This window comes from Rousettus aegyptiacus, unplaced genomic scaffold (assembly GCF_014176215.1).
Source record: "Rousettus aegyptiacus isolate mRouAeg1 unplaced genomic scaffold, mRouAeg1.p scaffold_m13_p_15, whole genome shotgun sequence".
Taxonomy (NCBI): Eukaryota; Metazoa; Chordata; class Mammalia; order Chiroptera; family Pteropodidae; genus Rousettus; species Rousettus aegyptiacus.
The window spans coordinates 51214173-51231371 of record NW_023416290.1 but is presented as its reverse complement, the minus strand read 5'-3'; the positions used below and the strand labels follow the sequence as shown (position 1 = coordinate 51231371).

Sequence of the window (17199 nt, the reverse complement as noted above, 5' to 3'; positions counted from 1 at the left end):
GCCCTGAGACGTGAAGCGACTTCTCTTCCCAGTCATTTGCTAGGCAGGACCATGATGAGGACTCAGGGCCCCGCGTGGGCCTCTTGCCTTTCTGTTCTGTTCGCACCGAAGGCGCCTGACCTTTTTCTTGAGGAATATTGTGGATCATCTTGGTGACCTTTTCCAGGGGCTCCCGGATGGGGGTGGGTGGTGCCGGGGAGAGGAAAACCTGGCTCTCATGTCCTTGTCCTTTCTCTAGACAAGAGATGATGCTGCCTTTGGCTAGCAGTTGGTGGTCAGTATCTCTGAACATCTTTATTTTTTTCATAAAGCTTCTCATACTGTCCTGTGGATCAGAAAGAGAAAGGATGACCAGATGAGGCCATAATGGGTCAGTCGAACTCTTGTGCTCTTAAGGATGCTACCTGATGTCCGTTGCCCGCTGGTCGACTGGTCTCGGCCTTACCTGCTTCTTTATTTGAGTGTAGATGTAGAAGGGACGTTCATGCTTGAACTTGATAGGAAAATGCTAAAAATATTAGGTGTTACAATTGGAATTCCCACAATGTCTTGATAAGCCTGGAAAGGGGGTAGCATGAGCTCTCATGAGGCTTCATTCAACAGAAGTTAGAATAAAATCACGCTCTTGGCTTGGAGAACCCTCACCTGCATTCCCCTAGCCCCAACCCAGGTCACAAAGACTGGATGGAGACTACGTGGCTTAGCAGCATGGTGACAAAGACCCAGGCATGGGTACTGGCGTCATAGCTCAGGGCCTCTGCCAGGATCCCCGACCTAGTAGTGTACCTCAGCATCCCAAGAGCAAGTCGCTGCTTGGAGGAGCAAGTCCAGGGCCTGTAGCTGGGCCAAGCAGAGTCCAGAGGCACAGTGCAGAGCTGATGGCTGTGATCTGGCAGCTGGTGTCTGACAGACTGTGGGGTTTGGGTGGATTGTAAATTCATGGTGCTGTTGTTGCCAGCACCTCTAATTCGATCTTAAATATTTTATGCAATGACTTTTGGTTTTTTTCCCATAAAAATGATACACGGCCTTATTTAAAAAAGGAGCTATGCCCGTAGAAGAAAGTACAAACCAGAAAGCAACACATCGGTCCAAATCTTAGCGTCCAGAAATGGTCCATTTTAGTATTTGGTGCACAGTTTTCCGGATATCTCTCTGCACATTTTCAGACAGACTTGACAGCTAGAGAAATACGTGCATAGTTACTTTTATAACGAGGTGTTCGTGCTCTGCGTGGTGTTTCACAATAAAAATATATTTAATTTTACTATCATTTAACCGAAGCATCAAAACTGAAGTGGAGTTGATACCAAAAAGATTGCTGAATTTCAGGGAACTATTTGTTCACCAAAAGAAATAAATTCCTCAGACATTCCTCTAAAGCAGTGGTTCTTAACTGGGGAGGATTTGCACCCACAGACACATCTGGCAATGTCTGGAGACATTTTTGGTTGTCACAACCAGCAGCATCTGGGAATGTTACCGGCACCTCGTGAACAGAGGTCAAGGATGCTGCTAAACGTCCTGCAATGCACAGGGCAGCTCCCCATGAAAAAGGATCGCCTGGCCCCAAATGTCAGTAGTGGCGATAAGGGACTGCCTTGAAGAAAAAAAAAAAAAAGATGATTAAAAGCCTTGGCAAGGTGAAATCATTATGTTTCAGCTCAGTTGCAGTTTGAGACTATTGGGATCGGGCGCCTCAGGGGAAAGACGAGATGGTCGACCGCATCGTATGGTTTCTCCCTCCTCCCCTCGACGGCCCAGTCAGAAGTGGCACGTGCTGTTTTTTTTACCGTGTCACGGTTCATTTACATTCCGTCCTCCAACCATAGCCCTCCCAGATGTTTAGTCTTCGTTCTATATTTAAACGATTCAGTGCCAAACACCACTTCTGCAACCGTGGCTTCCTTTCCTGGGTTTGTTTTGCCTCACCCATCGGTCGGCTAGCTCCTTGATCTTAATATAAATGTAACGTGTGGGCACAGGGAGGTGTCAGACCTCACCCTGGTTTGGCTCAGTCAGAACTGCACCTGCAGCTTTGAGTTTGTGTCCGAGCGCCGTGCTTAGGAGAGTAGGGAGACTCACTGGGGTGGTCCCAGGACACTGTGGGGATGTGAGCCAGGGTCCCGGGTAGAAAGGGGGTTGCACTTGGGGAGCTGAAAGAAGGAAAGCCGTGGGTGAATGTGCTGGTTATCCTCAGTTCTTTGAGAAGGCTTCCATGTGGAAACAGGATTGGTCTTAGAACTCTGAGGGTCCCCGGAAGGTTAGAACTAGGGTGCAGGGGTACGTAGGACAAGGTAGAGGACGTAGGCTGCCGTGGGAGGGTGATGAGTTCGCTGTTAGCTGGAACATGCTGGGGAGCCACCTGTCACCATGTTGTATGGAGATGGCTGGGTTCAAGCCATCGGCACAGCAGCTCCGTTTAGGTAGCTTCCCAACCTTGAGACTCTGATAGTCTCATAACGCTTCCAAGTAGCCACCTGGCCTGGGGAGCAGCCCCAGTCACTCTGCTTCTCTCCTCCCCGGGTATTTGGGATGCGAGAAAGCCAGGGCCATGGTCCGATGGTTCAGGGTAGAGCCTTAAATACTCTGCACATTTTGAATTCGGACCTGCCATTTATCAACTCAAAAAGTGATGCATCAATCAATGTACGTGTTAGGTTCCGCCAAAGTTGTTCTAGTTGGTGTCTGTAGTGTTCACAAGATCACAGGGATCGAGGGCAGTATAAACCCGTTCCTGAGCCAGTACGTTTATATACGATCTGGGTAACAACATACCAGAGACTGCATAGGAGGAGACCATACACAGATCGTTCCTCGTGTGATTGGAACTGGGTGTTCTGTTACTGTTTTAAGCAGATGTCTGTCACAGCTTGACTTGCTGATCGATGCCTTTGTTTTGTTGTAGGGGAGCTATCCAGTTTGGGAGGATTTCATAAACAAAGCGGGAAAGCTACAGTCCCAGCTTCGGTGAGTAGAAGCCTGTTGTCTCCAGGAAAATGGCCATGTCCTTGGACAAAGGATGGGGTAGGCTGGACCCAGGACGCAGGCAGGGGTTAATATTCAAAGCGTCACAGATATAGAAGCACGTGGTGGGTTCTGATTTGAGTATTGCCACTTACTAGCCCTGTGCCCTGGCCTCTGATTCCCGTATATGAAATTGAACTCGTCTGTTCTGCCTCCTTCCTTGGGAGTTTTGAGACTTAAAGGGGGCATTATATGTAAAGTAACAAGGGGCAACATTAATGTGGTACTCACTGTATGCCAGGCTTATGACAACCTGATTAAGGCTTACAACCCCAAGAGGTAAGTACAGTTTTTTCACGGATGAGGAAACTGAGGCACGGAGAAGCTAAATAACCCAAAGGGACAGAGCAGAGTGGGGATTCGAACTCATGCGTATGGCTCCAGAGTTCATTCTGCTTACAGCCTGTTCTTACAAAGAGCATCAGAGTAGAGCTGGCTGTTACAGAATCCCATTTACATGGCGTGTCTAGAAAAAGCAAATCTGCAGACAGGTGTGAATTGGTGGTTGCCTGGGGCCATGGGCGGAAGAGGAGATTGACTACAAATGGGCATGAAGGATCTTTTTGGGGTGATGGAAATGTTCTAAAATTGGATTACGATGGTGGTTATATAACTCTAAATTTACTAAAAAATGATTGAATCATATACCCCAAAAGGGTGACTTTTATGGTCTATAAATTATTCCTCAGTAAAGCTGCCTAACCGAATGGTAAGATTTAGTGCTGCTTTAAGGGGCTATTATTATTGCCTCATCTTGTGCTTATTCTTACATCATTTGATAAGAAATAGAAAATATTTCAACATCGTCTTGTTAAAGCCGTGTGCTTGTAATCAATGGGGAGAAGGGGGACCTTGTGGGGGTTCCATGAGGATGAGACCGTGAAAGCGGCAGCCATTTTCCTGGCCCCTGTTCATGGTGTGCTGGGGATGACGGAGGTTGGTTTGGATGTATAAGGATGGCTTTCCAGAGAACGAAGCGGGTAGGTACGTTTTAGGATCAAAAGCCACGTGGATGACAGAGAGAGGACAGAGGGACGGCTCCTGGCCTTTGCCCGTGGACACCAGGGCTTACTGCCCAGAGCTTTAGCCATAGGACTGGACATTGCATGGCTGACCTGGAGAGTAGGAGAGGAGAACGTGGGGATCCTCAGCTTCATGGGTTGTGGGTTCCCAGAGCTGTGCGTGGCCTCCCGATGGACAGTGGGCTCTGGGACATGGCTCCTCCTCCAGGGTCAAGTCCCTTACCATTTCTTTGCTTAAGAACGTGTGATGGCTTTCTGCCAAGTCGGATCCAACCTGCTCTGCCCAGAATGTAAGGCCCTTCCTGTGAGCCCTTCCCTTACTTATTAGTTGCGTTTACACTCCCCACTCCCCCACTATCTCTGCCACCATTATCATTTATTTCAAATAGGTTAGCCACCATCCTGGAGTAAAGCAGTAAAACATTTAAACTACACCCCCCAACTCCCCCCCCCCCCCCCCCGCTCCCCACGCACACTTTTTCTTTTATCTGGTCTCATTTAATTATCTGACAGGCTTTCAGGGTTGACCAAGGAAAAGATTCTTTTCCTCTTTAACCAACGAGGAAGCCAGAGCTTGAAGTAATTAACCAATTAGCCGTACTAAACATACAGAGTAAGACACAGAGCACTCTGATCCCCACTGGTACAAAGTTCATGGTCTGTTTTTCATAGCATTCGGGCCTCCTGAGAGCAAGGACCATTTCTTGATTTTGTCAAACTGCTGGAAACCGGCTGAGGGCACTGTAGGGGCCTCATGTAGTTTTCTTTATTAGAGAGAGGATAAAGATAAGCCTGTAGAAGAGGCGGATGAATCCGGGAGGATTTAAGCCGAGCTCCTCTCTCTGCTGCCCGTGGTGGGTCGCATGTTTGTCCTGTCCCATTGGAGAGGCCCAAGGTGACTTCTGACAGCAGCGGACAGGGAAAGGTGACTCATTGGAAGGCAGTGTTTAAAAACGCTTAATTCCTTACACTTGACCACTGCCCTCATTTTCTGTGTAATGCTCAAGGCGCCTCTCCTGCAGGCTCATTAAATTTGGATGATCGGCATCGACTTGAATGAGAATAAATCCAGCCGCTGTGTCAGATATTAATCGTAGATCGGAATGAGTTATTTATAAGTCCCAGAATGTTCGGTAAAGCTGACTTTTCCAGGGTTTGCATTTGATGTCAATTCTTTTAAAAAGGTGCTTCGAAGTGGGTTTTTTGTTTTGCTGTGTGTGTATGTCATTTTTTTTCTTTTTTTAATTCGAGTGGAAGCTTGCTTGCTATGCTGGAAAACGCCGGGCCTCATTTTGAAGTCTGCCCGGCGCCCCCCGGGGCGGCTCCCAGCACCTGCAGGGACCTTCCGTCTCACAGCCATTGTTGCTCGTGCTCACAGGCCGCTTCCTTCCTCTTTCCGCATTTCGCACCCCTTCCTTTCTCATCGTCTGCAGCAGCTTATCATTCTGAGGAGCGCTCAGCGAGGGCTCGATTCATATGTCATTCTCGGAGTCAGCGTCAGGGATAAGCTCTGTCATAAAGCTGGCTTGCTCGTCCGGGGTAGCCACGGCCCACGTCCCCGTGGCCCAACGTGCAGCCATGCTTGCTCTTCAGTGAGTGACATTTCGGATCATCACTCCAGGAGCCAGCAGACCACAGAGTGCTCAGGGCATCACTTCAGGGGCGTGTGAAGAACTCAGGACAATTTCTGGGTGAAGCGGATGAGTATAGTAACTTCTTCCCATTCTCAGCTTTTAAGAATTCAGAAGACACAGCTGAGATGGCATTGTAAGGTTGGAAAAATAGCATCTGGGTTTTACCGTAATTACGATGTCGGAGGAAGTCACATAGCTTGCGAGGATCTTGTCGTTCAGTGGGACGAGCGCAGGGCTGTGAGTCTGGTCTGCTTTTCCCATCTCTAAAATTAGTTGTTTAAACTAGATAATCTCTCATTCAGAGTCCTCCCAATCCATGTGTGTATGTATGTATGCATGTGTGTACACACACACACACACACACACACACACACACACACAGTTTTCCTACTCTAAAATTAATTTTACTGGTACCATTTATATTCTTTAATGATTTTTTTTTTTTTTTTTTGCCAAAACACTTGTCTTTTCCTCCTTTGTAGAGTTTTGCCTGGTAATAATTTTATACTGTCAGGTGAAATTGGGTGGGAGGGATGGCCGGCATTTATGGACTAGCACAGAATGACCGGACATGGCTGGGGCAGAGTGCTAACCATCTGAGGAGAAATGGCTTCCTGAGAAAAAGGTGGGCCCACAAAACCAGTGGTATCCATGTCCTGTTGAGTCGTTTTTCCCTGCAAGGTGACGTTCAGGCCTCAGCAGAGGTTTTAGCCCTCCGGCTGTCGTGGATTGGCGAGTGTGACACGTGCCTCATGCTTTTGTTATCTGTTTGCATTGTAGGACAACAGTAGTAGCGGCAGCTGCCTTCCTGGACGCCTTCCAGAAAGTGGCCGACATGGCTACCAACACACGTGGTAAGCAGATGGAGGGCCGGCGCCCAGCCTTAACCGCATTCAGCACGTGGGCTCTTTCCCCGGGGTGGCGGCAGGAGGAGAGCCAGCCCAAGCTATCGGAGCTTGGCGGACTCAAGTCTTAACGTTTTTCAACTTGGTGAGATTCCACGTGTTAGACTTTGCACGGAGTTCTCCAGATGATAAAGCACAAGGGAAGAAGAACGAGAAATAAAGGAACCACTGCCGACACGTGAGGCGGCTCGATGTGTTTTCTGGGCCCTTTCGACGCCGGCCGGAGGGCCTGGCGCTGTGCGTTTGGTCGTCCTGGGCATTCCCTTGTTCCCTGCGCTGTGGCATGGGAAGCGGTGAGGACGGTGGGGCGGGCCGTCTCCTGGCTTCTGGAAAATGAGCGACCCTTGGCTGAGCGGTGTCCAGTTGTGTTGTGTCTATTTATGTGGCTCCTTCCGCATTTGGCCGCAACCAACCCCTCTAGGGTACCGACTATGACTTATTCATGTCCGAATCCCCCAAAGCACCGTGCGTAGAACATAGGTGAAGGTTTACGGTATGTTTACGAAAGCAATGAGCGAAGGGAAATCTTTTGAAAAATTGTCATGGTTTCAGAGACTACCGAATCATATGAAGAATGCATAACAACACGTGAAAGGTATCAGGAAGAAAATGAATACCTCCCCTCCCCCTCATATCCACCACCATCATTAGAAATGTGATATTACCTGCAATGTGGAAACCCCTGTTCAAAGAGGGGTGCTTTCCTTTTCATTCCCAGGTGGAGAATCTCACCTGCCTCTCGACTTACCTGTCAGGGGCTGGTTGTGCACTGACAGCTACGAGCTTGTTCTATCATTATCACGGTGACACTGGAAAATGTGGGTGTCAGGGGGCTGCTCCTAGTCCCACGAGAGTTCAGCGTCTCTGAAGCACATGGTGGGTACCTCCGGTGGGCTTCAGTAGGCACCAGTTTTCCGTACCTGCTGAGTTAAATGTCTGAGCGAATCTGTGGCAAGTACACTTCTCATTCACTCAAGAAACCTGAAAACTTCTAACATGTCAGGCAGGATCGTGGGGGCCACAGACATCCGTGCATCATGCTCCTTGTCCTGGAGGCGCTTCCGTTCCATTTCGGGGGAAAATGTAATGTGCAAATCGAGACTCTCAGTGCAGAAGTCATGTGTTTGGTACGGTGATCGTGGTGGAACAGAGTGCCGGGGGAATATAGAAAAGTGAGCAATCGAGCCAGCTCGGGGAGTTGAGGAAGTCCTCCCAGGGGAGGTCACATTTCTCCTCGTTCCCAAGATGCCAGCAGGGTTTCAGAAGGCCTCCCAGGAAGATGTGACGGCGGCATGGGAGCAGCGGTATCTTCCCCCCGTTTGTCAGCTGGCTGTGGGTCTTCACCAGTATATTCATTAAGCCCTTCAAAGAAATTATTGCATAGCCTAGCTATGTTCGCTACACAGCAGAATATAGCAGTTAAGCCTGTGTTCACCATCGTTAGGGTTATTGAATCTGTTTTATAATATTTTCTTATACTTTGCCAGTATCCGGAACTGGGCTTGTCAGTTACATGGATGTCTTTCTAGAATAGCCATCGGAATATGTCTGTTTTCAAAGTTGCTCTACTATTTGAAAGAAACTGGATGTCTGACATTGCATTTTTTGATGCTCCGCGATTCATACGTTTTTATATTTTAACGTTTCGTTATTGGATGGACCCTAAAGGATCGATTAGAAAGGCATCCTCTGGCTGTCCGTAACTTCCTGCGGTGGGAACCTGGTTTTTGTAGAGAACCCCAGAGAGGTCGTCGGTGGGAAACGAGATCCTGCGAGTTCTGTGGCTGAAAAACAGAGCAATTATTTGTGGGAAATGAAACCAGAATAGCTTCTCTGTGGTGGCGAGATAGGTAGAGTAGGAGCTTAGAGGGGATGCATTTGACAAAAGGCAAATAATGTCACAGTGAACAGACCCGGCTTTGATATATTTTTAAACCATTCGACTTCAGGTCATTTTTAGCCATGACAGAATACTTTACATCTCACCATGTCTAGAATCCATATACACTGGGGGGAAATAAATTTCTTTTGCATGTGGGAGGGTGAGGACTCTCACATGACCTAAAAAGTGTATGGTTCATGGAAAGGAGATATATTTTATGGAGATGATAAGAAACTTGAATGTGCTTTTCATATATTCAATAAGCATCAGAAGGCATTCTTATTAAGTTAAATTTTTATTTGAAAATCAAAAAAAAAGCATGCTCTTGAGTTTAAAAAGATCATATAACAAAATATATAAAATTAAATTTACCTTCCCAGTACCTTTTGCAGGGATTAGATTTAGTGTCATTTATGGACTTTCCTGCATGCGTAAACCCATCTGGGAGGGAAAAAAGCCAGTTGCAGAATAATATGTAGAATGCTGTGTGTAATAGAGTATATCCGTGTGATGTTTTTCAAAAGGTGGTCTGTGGAAAACATTGTCCCTGTGCTCTTACTTCTCAGTATATTATAGGTGTCATCCTACGTCACTACCTAGAGATCTATCTTGTTTTTTTCTAGCAGCAAAATGGAATTTCACTGTCTGGATGTAGCACAATTTAATCATTCTTCTGTTGAGAGGTATTTAGATTATCTCCATTTATTTGCTTTTACAAGCTATGCTGCAATTAATGCCTGTGTGTGTACATCCTTTGGGAGATCTATGCATAATTTATTTTCGATAGTGTACACATCACCAAGGAAACGATGAATCTGTAGAAAATGCTTCGAGCTGTTTTGGTCAGCAGCATATATATTTGGGCTTAAGGTCGTGAAGGCTGGATCTCAAAACAGTTTGCAGTTTGATATCGACCCTCTACAGAAAGTCCAGTGTCTTACTTTGAGCCTAGAGGAGTATTTTTCTGGTCCTTCTCCTGAAAATGGTGGAAGAGAATAGCAGTTATTTGTAAGTGTGCCCCTTTTGGGCAAGTGTCCATAATTTCAAGGTGTCAGATCTCTGGTTTCCAAAATGTTAGCATTCCATGTTTCTGAAAGGTCTTTGTCCCTTTTAGCAAATACGTTCATTTACTCTTGATACAATTTATTTGGGAACAAATTTTAAAGCTAGTCACTAGTTGAGCAAAATCAGTTGTTATATAACTGTTGTTACATAGGATGTGGAAATATGTTAGAACCCTATTTTGTTCACTTCCTTTTTTAAAACGAGAGTACAAGTTACTCTTAAAATGTGTATTTAAGTTAATAATTAAACTATAATGGAATTTAGGCGTTTATTAGTGCCATAATGCATGATACAGATTGAAATTTTGTTGACTTTGCTCTCTTGAATGAATATACAACTTGTGTTTAATGTGAAAGTACACTTTTTTTTTTTTTTTTCATTATTGGTCACAAGGAATTAGTGTCTAGGCGTTCAGCATACAAATAGAACTTTGTGGAACAGGGTCCCCATTTTCCTGGTGTCTCTGATGGATCAGAGGTGGTTATAGGAGTTGAGAAATGCTTGTTCTGACTGGCATGAGGTTGTGTAGGTTACTTAAAAAAAAAAGAAAAAAAAGAAAAGAAGCCAAGGTGGTGGGCGGAGCCTCTCAGCCCACCACAGCGGAGGTGGCCTGTCTCGGAGAGCAGCATTCCTCCACCTGTGAGCGCGCCCGCCAGGCCCTGGCTCTGCGTCTCTGTCTCTCTGGGAGGCCGGCGGGCTGAGCTGCCGACGGGCTGTCTCAGTCAGCACTGGCCCTTCGTGGCCACTGCCCGTCACTCGTGTCAGCAAGGGCCTTGGAAGAGCGTAACGCCGTGTGGCTTTCATTTTCCGCTGCCTCTGGGGGCCTCCGTAATTCCTTTGCAGCTTTGGAAAACCGACTCAGGGCTGTTTAGATGATGATGTACCAGACTCGTGGTAAGGAGTTTTAAGATTCTAAGAAGGACAGAAATGGATCTCCGGCCGGCTGGATCATCTTCAGCGTCCAAAACTCTTTCTATGTCACTTTTCAAACTGGGCGTGGTTTCAGTATTGAGGAGGGTAGCGGACCTTTATTGAATACATGACCTGGGCTGGGCTCTATCAGGTGTGTTTTACGTATATTGAGTCTTTTTATTTTCCCAACAGCCCCACGAGGTAGCTAACTGGTCATGTTCTTCTTTTTCGGTGATTAAATCAGAACGAATTGTTTACCTTACCTGCCCAAGGTCACGTGGCTAGTAAGCAGTGAAACCGGTCTGGCCCGGAGCCTAGACTTTCACCATTAAATTACGGGTCCTTATGTAAGGAGATGAGGGATTTGGGATAAGCTTATTATTCGCTTCTAAAGTTATTTGCTCCTGAATATATTTAAAAAACAATCTATGTAGCGCCTCGGAGTCACAGATCGGGAGTCGGGATGCCTGCGTTTGTCTTCTGGCCGTGCTGGCTGCGTGACCCCGAGTCATTTCATTTCACTTCTCTGGGCTTTAATTTCTCTACCCGTTTCAGGTTTTCCCAAGGCCTCGATGGTCACAAGTAACCTTTTCTCAGCTCTAATAGTCTGCGGTTTTAAATTTTGATTTGGCTCTAGTAAATTCATAAAATGTGAATGAAGTCGGTCGGTCTGAATGTTCTTCCCTGTATCATCGTCAGAATTCCTAGTTTTTGCTCTGGAGACAAAGGGAATAGAGCAAAGTCAAGCAGAGAATAATGGAGGGGAGAGAGAAGAGGAAAATGGAAAGTGCAGACGGGCATGCGGGGTGATCTGCGTTGTAACAAAGGCCGCCTCTCAGGCAGGCAGCCCAGGGACAACGAGGGCAGGCGGAAGCCGGGACTCTGAAGACGGCTGCCTCGGTCCAGGCGGGCAGGCGTGCGCCTTAATCAGTGAGCCTGGATTGCCAAGCTTCTGTGCACCGGCGAAGATCTCTACAGCTTACGTTGGCAGAAGCGGGCCTAGTCCTTAAAAATACTTTATGTTTTTAGGATGTGTTACATGTTTCTAGTATCGATCGTGTTAAATGCCAGCGCCACCAGATCGGGCTGCCTGGACCCCAGTCGTTTGGGAAGTCTGGCGTAGAGCCCAGGTCTCAGAGCCCTGCCTCGACGCCCACGGAATCCGAGTACGTGGGTGGGGACGTGGGAACCTCAGGGCTGTAAAAGCTTCCCAGGGAAATAAAGCCTCTTGCCATCTTGCCATCACCCACCTGTCCAACGACGTCTCCGCCCATGGCTGGCAGATCCCCCCGCAAAGGAATGCTCAGTGTTCCCCAGAACCCTTAAAACCTGCCATCCCTTTCCGCGTGCGTGTGTGCTTTCTACCCGGAGTGCCCTTGCCTCTCCGCCCGCTCTCTATGCTTGAGGGTCTGCTGCTAGTCTTCCCAGAGCCTGTGAAACATTTGCCAAGATAAGGCAGATTTCAGACCTCGGGATTGCTGTGGCACACACTTCTGCTGGAACACTCACCTTGCTATTGTCACCGTCTTCCCATTAGACGCGAACACCTCCAGGACAGGACCTGTGTCCTGCCCCTCTCTGAGAGACCCACATATCCAAGTGCTAAGTATCTGACATTTAGCAGGAGGCAGACAGCTTTTGCACGCAGCCTAGGTGGGTCTGGGTGAGGAAGGCCGTCACCGCTGGGGGCGGGAGGTTGGCACAGGGCTGTCTTTGGCCAGATTCCATTTAGGAATTCAGAATTCAAACCGTGGCGACCCCTCCCTGAGGGTGGAGCCTCTGGTGGAACGTGTGACTTCATATTTCATTGTCGCTGAAGAGGGCACAGCAATTCTGTGATGAGGCCACGGGCAGGTGGTGGAAGGCAGCCACCCTGCACTGGGTGGCATTGGGGAAGGGATATCGAGAAGGAATCTTCTCTGCAAGGGATGCGATGCTGGGGAGTGGTTTCCAAGAGGCAACCAGACTGGTTTTGTCTGCCCCCAGGTTTTATTTTAACCAGGTTGTCTAATTGAGACCTCATTGGCCTCTAACTTCCGGATTGACCTTGCCATTCAAGTTCAGAACTCGTTGATGGAGTGAGAGCCTTATTATTCCAGCCCAGGGAGCTACTTGGCCCCAAACTAAGAAAAAAAATTAATTATTTAAAAAAAAAGTCATAAAAAAGATCCTTCTCTCAGGCCTGGAACTGAATATTCTTTGAATATGACCTTAAAGGAACATGGAACATTCATTCATTCATTTGATTAAAAATAAAAAGACGTAAAGGTGCCATCTGCGAATCTACTGACGTGGCTACTGGTTTTGTACTCTTATAGGCCAATTCGGGTTCCTTAGTTATCTTTGGTTATTGTCCTTAGAATTCTTATGGGAAAAAAGAGAACTTAGGCATCTAAGAAACAAACTCAATTGTAGTTTTTCTTCAAGAGCCAAGCTTATTGTTTTGAGAGATTCAAGGATAGTATATTAATTTTTCTGATGATCTTGTGCCTAACAAGGCTTTATAGATAATAGACGAAAAAGGAATCTAGCAAAAAGCATCTCCTAGAGCCTGGAGAAGAAGTTTTATAGCCAACTGGATGGAGGTAATTTTACTTGGAGCATGTATATAGCTGTCATAGGAGCTCTAAAACCTTAGCTCTGATTTCCTGGAGCTTGGCACATCGTCAGCGCCCAGGAAACAGTTGCTGATTTGTGAAAAAATTTATAAAGTGAAGCACTTCCTAGCTTGCTCTCAGAGTGGATGGACCGGGAGCTGTATTCTCTAATATTCTTAAATGTGAATCTAGTCATGCTATTTTGACAATGACCTAGAAACTCTTGGTTGCCTTTCATTTTCAGGGTTTTGAACTTGACCCCTTGATTTTGATTCACATGACTTACTCTGAGTGAGCCCAAAGCAAATTTTGCCCTGCTGGCAGTCACATTTTGAAAATTCTCATTGCTGTATGGTAGTGGGTGCCAGAGTAAGAACAAAACTATAAAAAATAAGAACGTTTATAGTCAGTCGAAGTGAGAAATTGGCTGGGCCACGATAAAGTTACCTTCCCATTTTCTTTTTTGTTCGTCTTTTCCCCTTTTCTGTGCAGGCCTGTGTAAGGGCTTGACAGGTCCGGTGCGTGCCATGGAGAATGACCCCGATGCAGTCCTGGCCTCGAGAGGCTTTCAGGCTGGGCCAGGGCCATTCCCTGTGACAGGATTTTCTGTGCTGACATAAATGGTACATAGTTTCACCATCTAGTATGGTAGTCACTAGCCACACATGGGGTTATCGAGCGCTTGCAGTGTGACTAGTGTCATTGAGGACCTGAATTTCTGATTTTTAGATCTTAATTGTTAATTTCGCTAGCCACATACACCTAGTGGTACCATATCACATGGCACAGGGATGGGGAGTGTCATGTCTACAAATAGAGGCCTCTTCTGCTCTAACGGTAAGTGTAATATTTTATCAGTCATCTCATTTATTCTGTTTTATATCAGAAAGCGTTACTGAGGACTTATGTATACCTGGGGCTATGGGAATGCCAAGATCAATTAGAAAGGGGTCTCGTTTCTGAGACCTCGGGTCAGGGGGTCACAGAGGGTCAGGCAGGCCTGTGGTGGGGGTGTTAGGTGGAGAGGTACATGTAAACAGTGATCCTTCCCAACAATAAACGCATCCCCCTTCTTGTTAAAGCATGTCCCTTTCACGCATTCTCTGCAGACAGGATATTAATCCAAAGAGGATGAACGCTGGTTCTTGAGGGGAGGGTGAATTTGCTCCTTTTTATACATCAGGCATAGACATACGTACAATGCATAAGCAGACATACCTGTATCTGTGGACTTAATATTTTATGACGAGGTGGGTGATTAAAGGGAAAAAAAGTCCCACAAGGCTCCTTATGGGAATGATAATGGAATGATAATGGGGGAAAACTTGAGAAAATGGTTTTATGACGAAGGTTTGGCTTTTAAGACAAGTCAGCCTTTGCCCGTTCTTTCTTCAAGGTGCATTTAAGGAATTAGGAGCCTGCGAAAGGCGATTGCTGTTGGATACTTATTCGAATTAACAAAATTGGCAAAGTGGGTTCGTGTTACCGAGCTGTGTACACATGTCAGCAAGCCGTCTGGATGCAGCAGTGGGTTCAGAGGCATCTGAGATTGGAATTCCCCCTCTCTGTCAGGTGTTTACCACTTGTAAGTGGTTTTTTTTTTTTTTTTTTTACCACACATGCACATGAAGAATGACTTCAGTGCTGGGTTGTGTCAAATAGCCCTCTATTAATTGGACTTTAAAACTACAATCCTTTTAATGAGGATACATGTGCATGTTTGTGTGTATATATATATACACACGTACATATACACAACCAATATTTATAACAACCTGTGTGTGTGCATAACGTATATGCGTTGTATGAAAGAAGGAAAAGCCTCGGACTTGGGCTTGGCAGGTTCTTGCCTAAAACAACGAAGGAACAAATCCTTTCTTCCAGGATGGCTGGTTTCTATGCAGACCTCACCTTTGATGTGCTCAGAGTCTTGCTGCAGGATGTGGGACCACAACTTGGGGCACCTTCATGTAGCCCCAGTAAGTTCTATCCACCTCTCAAGCCACTCTATACTTAAATATGCTTGTGTGCATGTGTATGTATATATTTATTTTTATATTGAATACGTAATGGTCTCAATCTTATATGAAGTATAAATAAAAGAACTTTTATAAGTCGTTATAGTAATAGGTAGCCTACCTAAAAGCTGTGTGCCTATTACGTAAATGGTGCTTGAGGATCTAAATCTTCCATCTCCTCTACAGAGATTTTGCAGCTGCTATTGGCCGAGTAATGGGTGACGTAAAACATATAATGCCTTCTTAAATGGGTTCATAAAGTCCTTTCTGCTTTTAGGTTTCATTATTTTGATGCTTTTCCACTCTGCTAGACCTTGAGCCATTTTAGTGCATTTGTACAACTCTGCACATTCTGCTTAGGATAAAACAACTTCTACAAAATGGCCCTATGAATGTAAAGTTTGCTTTACCATTTTCCATTTTTTTAAGCTATTATTTTTTGATTTGCTTTATATGAAACTCGGTGCTGAGTCTAGGACAGTCGAGTGGTACATGTATTTTTAACTTTTTTTTACATATTGCGCTATAGGTAAGGACTAGAAATAACAAAAGTTTATTGTTTATTGAATATTTTTATTTTATAAATTTTAAAAAATAATTGTTTGCCCCCCCTCCTTTTTTTTGGTTAAAAGAGTTAGGAGGTGGGTGCTTATAAATTTGGTTATTTTGATAGGCAGGTGCATATATTCCAGAAGATTTGGGACCATGAAATAACTATTACTGGTGGTGAGATGAACACCCTCCTTTCCGATCCCATTCATCTTTTCTTGGTGTTAAAACTGAAGGCTGAGAGCAGCATTCTCCATTCTACAAGCGTCCTTATTGATCTTGGGTTGCCAGAGGTGGGGTTGCCCCTTGTGGTCAGCCAGTGACCTGCCTGTGCTGTATGCGGCTCTTCACTCAGTCTTCTAGAAATGACACTTGAAAAAACAAGTTGCTGTGGGTTAGCCTGAGAGGCACTCACCTGAGTCCCACTTTTATGTAAGGGTGTCCAGAGCCGGATGTCACCAGAATCATATAATCCTATACCGGGGACAGCTAGGAACATCCGAGTTCTACCTGCGAGCCCACGTGTCTTGTCAGAGCGTGTCCCGCCAGCCGCGGAAGAGTTTTGCCATAGTGTATTTCCCTGGATGATGCTTGAATTAGGACGTGCGCTGTTTCCCATCTCCCGCCAGCAGTCTTAGCGAATGCTGGTGAATGGTGCAGCAGGGAGGGGAGTCCAGGTGTGGGGAAGATGCGTGTTTTTGCGGGTGACTGGGTCGATGTGCGTGCAGCAGGGCCGTTTGTGTCGTTCGGCAGTTTCCGTAATGAAGTGGTGTGCTCAGCACTGCATCCTTCCGGCTTGCAGGGCTGCTGTGCGTTTCGTACACGAGCAGAGAGGATCCTTCCCAGTGGCCCTCACTCTTCTCCATCCTAGTCCTTTCCTGTCCCTTTTCGTTTTGGCTTAGGAACTAAGACGCCTCCACCCCATCCCGCCGCCACTCACTTGGTCACTTTTGGTAAAATATTAATCAGTATTCTTGAAAGAATGCGTTTATTCTAGTTCTTATTCATGAGGGGGGAAAAATTTTTTTTTAAACCAATGCTTTCTTGTGAAAGATCATTTGCCATAGAGTCGTGAACTTGGTCTGCCCACCTCAGATAAAAACAACCGTTTGGAACGTAAATGTGAATTTGAAGACTCTTGAAGTTGTCAAACTTGTATTTTTCTAGGATGAGTCCCATAGCTGCCTCCTCCTTGCTCCCTCTGATAAAGCCTCCGCCGGAAAACATGCACAAAATGTGAAAACTGCTCCGCGGTGGTAACATTTCCACTTTAACTGTGCACGTGTGCTCTGTTGTAGGAAGGATGCAAAACTGGGAAGTAACTCAGAGAATAAAGAATGGTCTCAAGGCCTTCCATCACCAAGAATCTGGCAGTGAATTCTCCGATAACGTTTTTAAAGAAATTTGATTTTTATACACTACATTTAGAAATATGTATGTTCTGAAGGTGAGAATTACTTGGAGGTTTCTGGTTTTGTTTTGTCTTGTTTTTTTTTTTTAACACAACTTTCTAGTCTTTTATTTGTAAGAAAGTACAGAGTTTTCTTATCAACCATCTAGCGTATTTTCCCTTTTGCCCTTTTTATTT

The 17199-nt window shown here is 45.9% G+C and overlaps 1 protein-coding gene across 19 annotated transcripts in view; it reads left to right on the top strand.

The window, feature by feature from the left end:
* MTSS1 (MTSS I-BAR domain containing 1) overlaps nt 1-17199 on the top strand; it is a 140279-nt gene that overhangs the window by 19589 nt on the left and 103491 nt on the right. For 12 of the 19 annotated variants that reach the window (XM_016166405.2, XM_016166400.2, XM_016166406.2 and 9 more), the window contains exons 2-3: nt 2909-2970; nt 6464-6537. In XM_016166405.2, coding sequence (XP_016021891.1) covers nt 2909-2970; nt 6464-6537 — 136 coding nt within the window. Of the gene's footprint in view, nt 1-2542; nt 2650-2908; nt 2971-6463; nt 6538-17199 lie in introns of those variants that run through there. The other 7 variants (XM_036233005.1, XM_036233012.1, XM_036233010.1 and 4 more) reach the window with 1 other exon arrangement.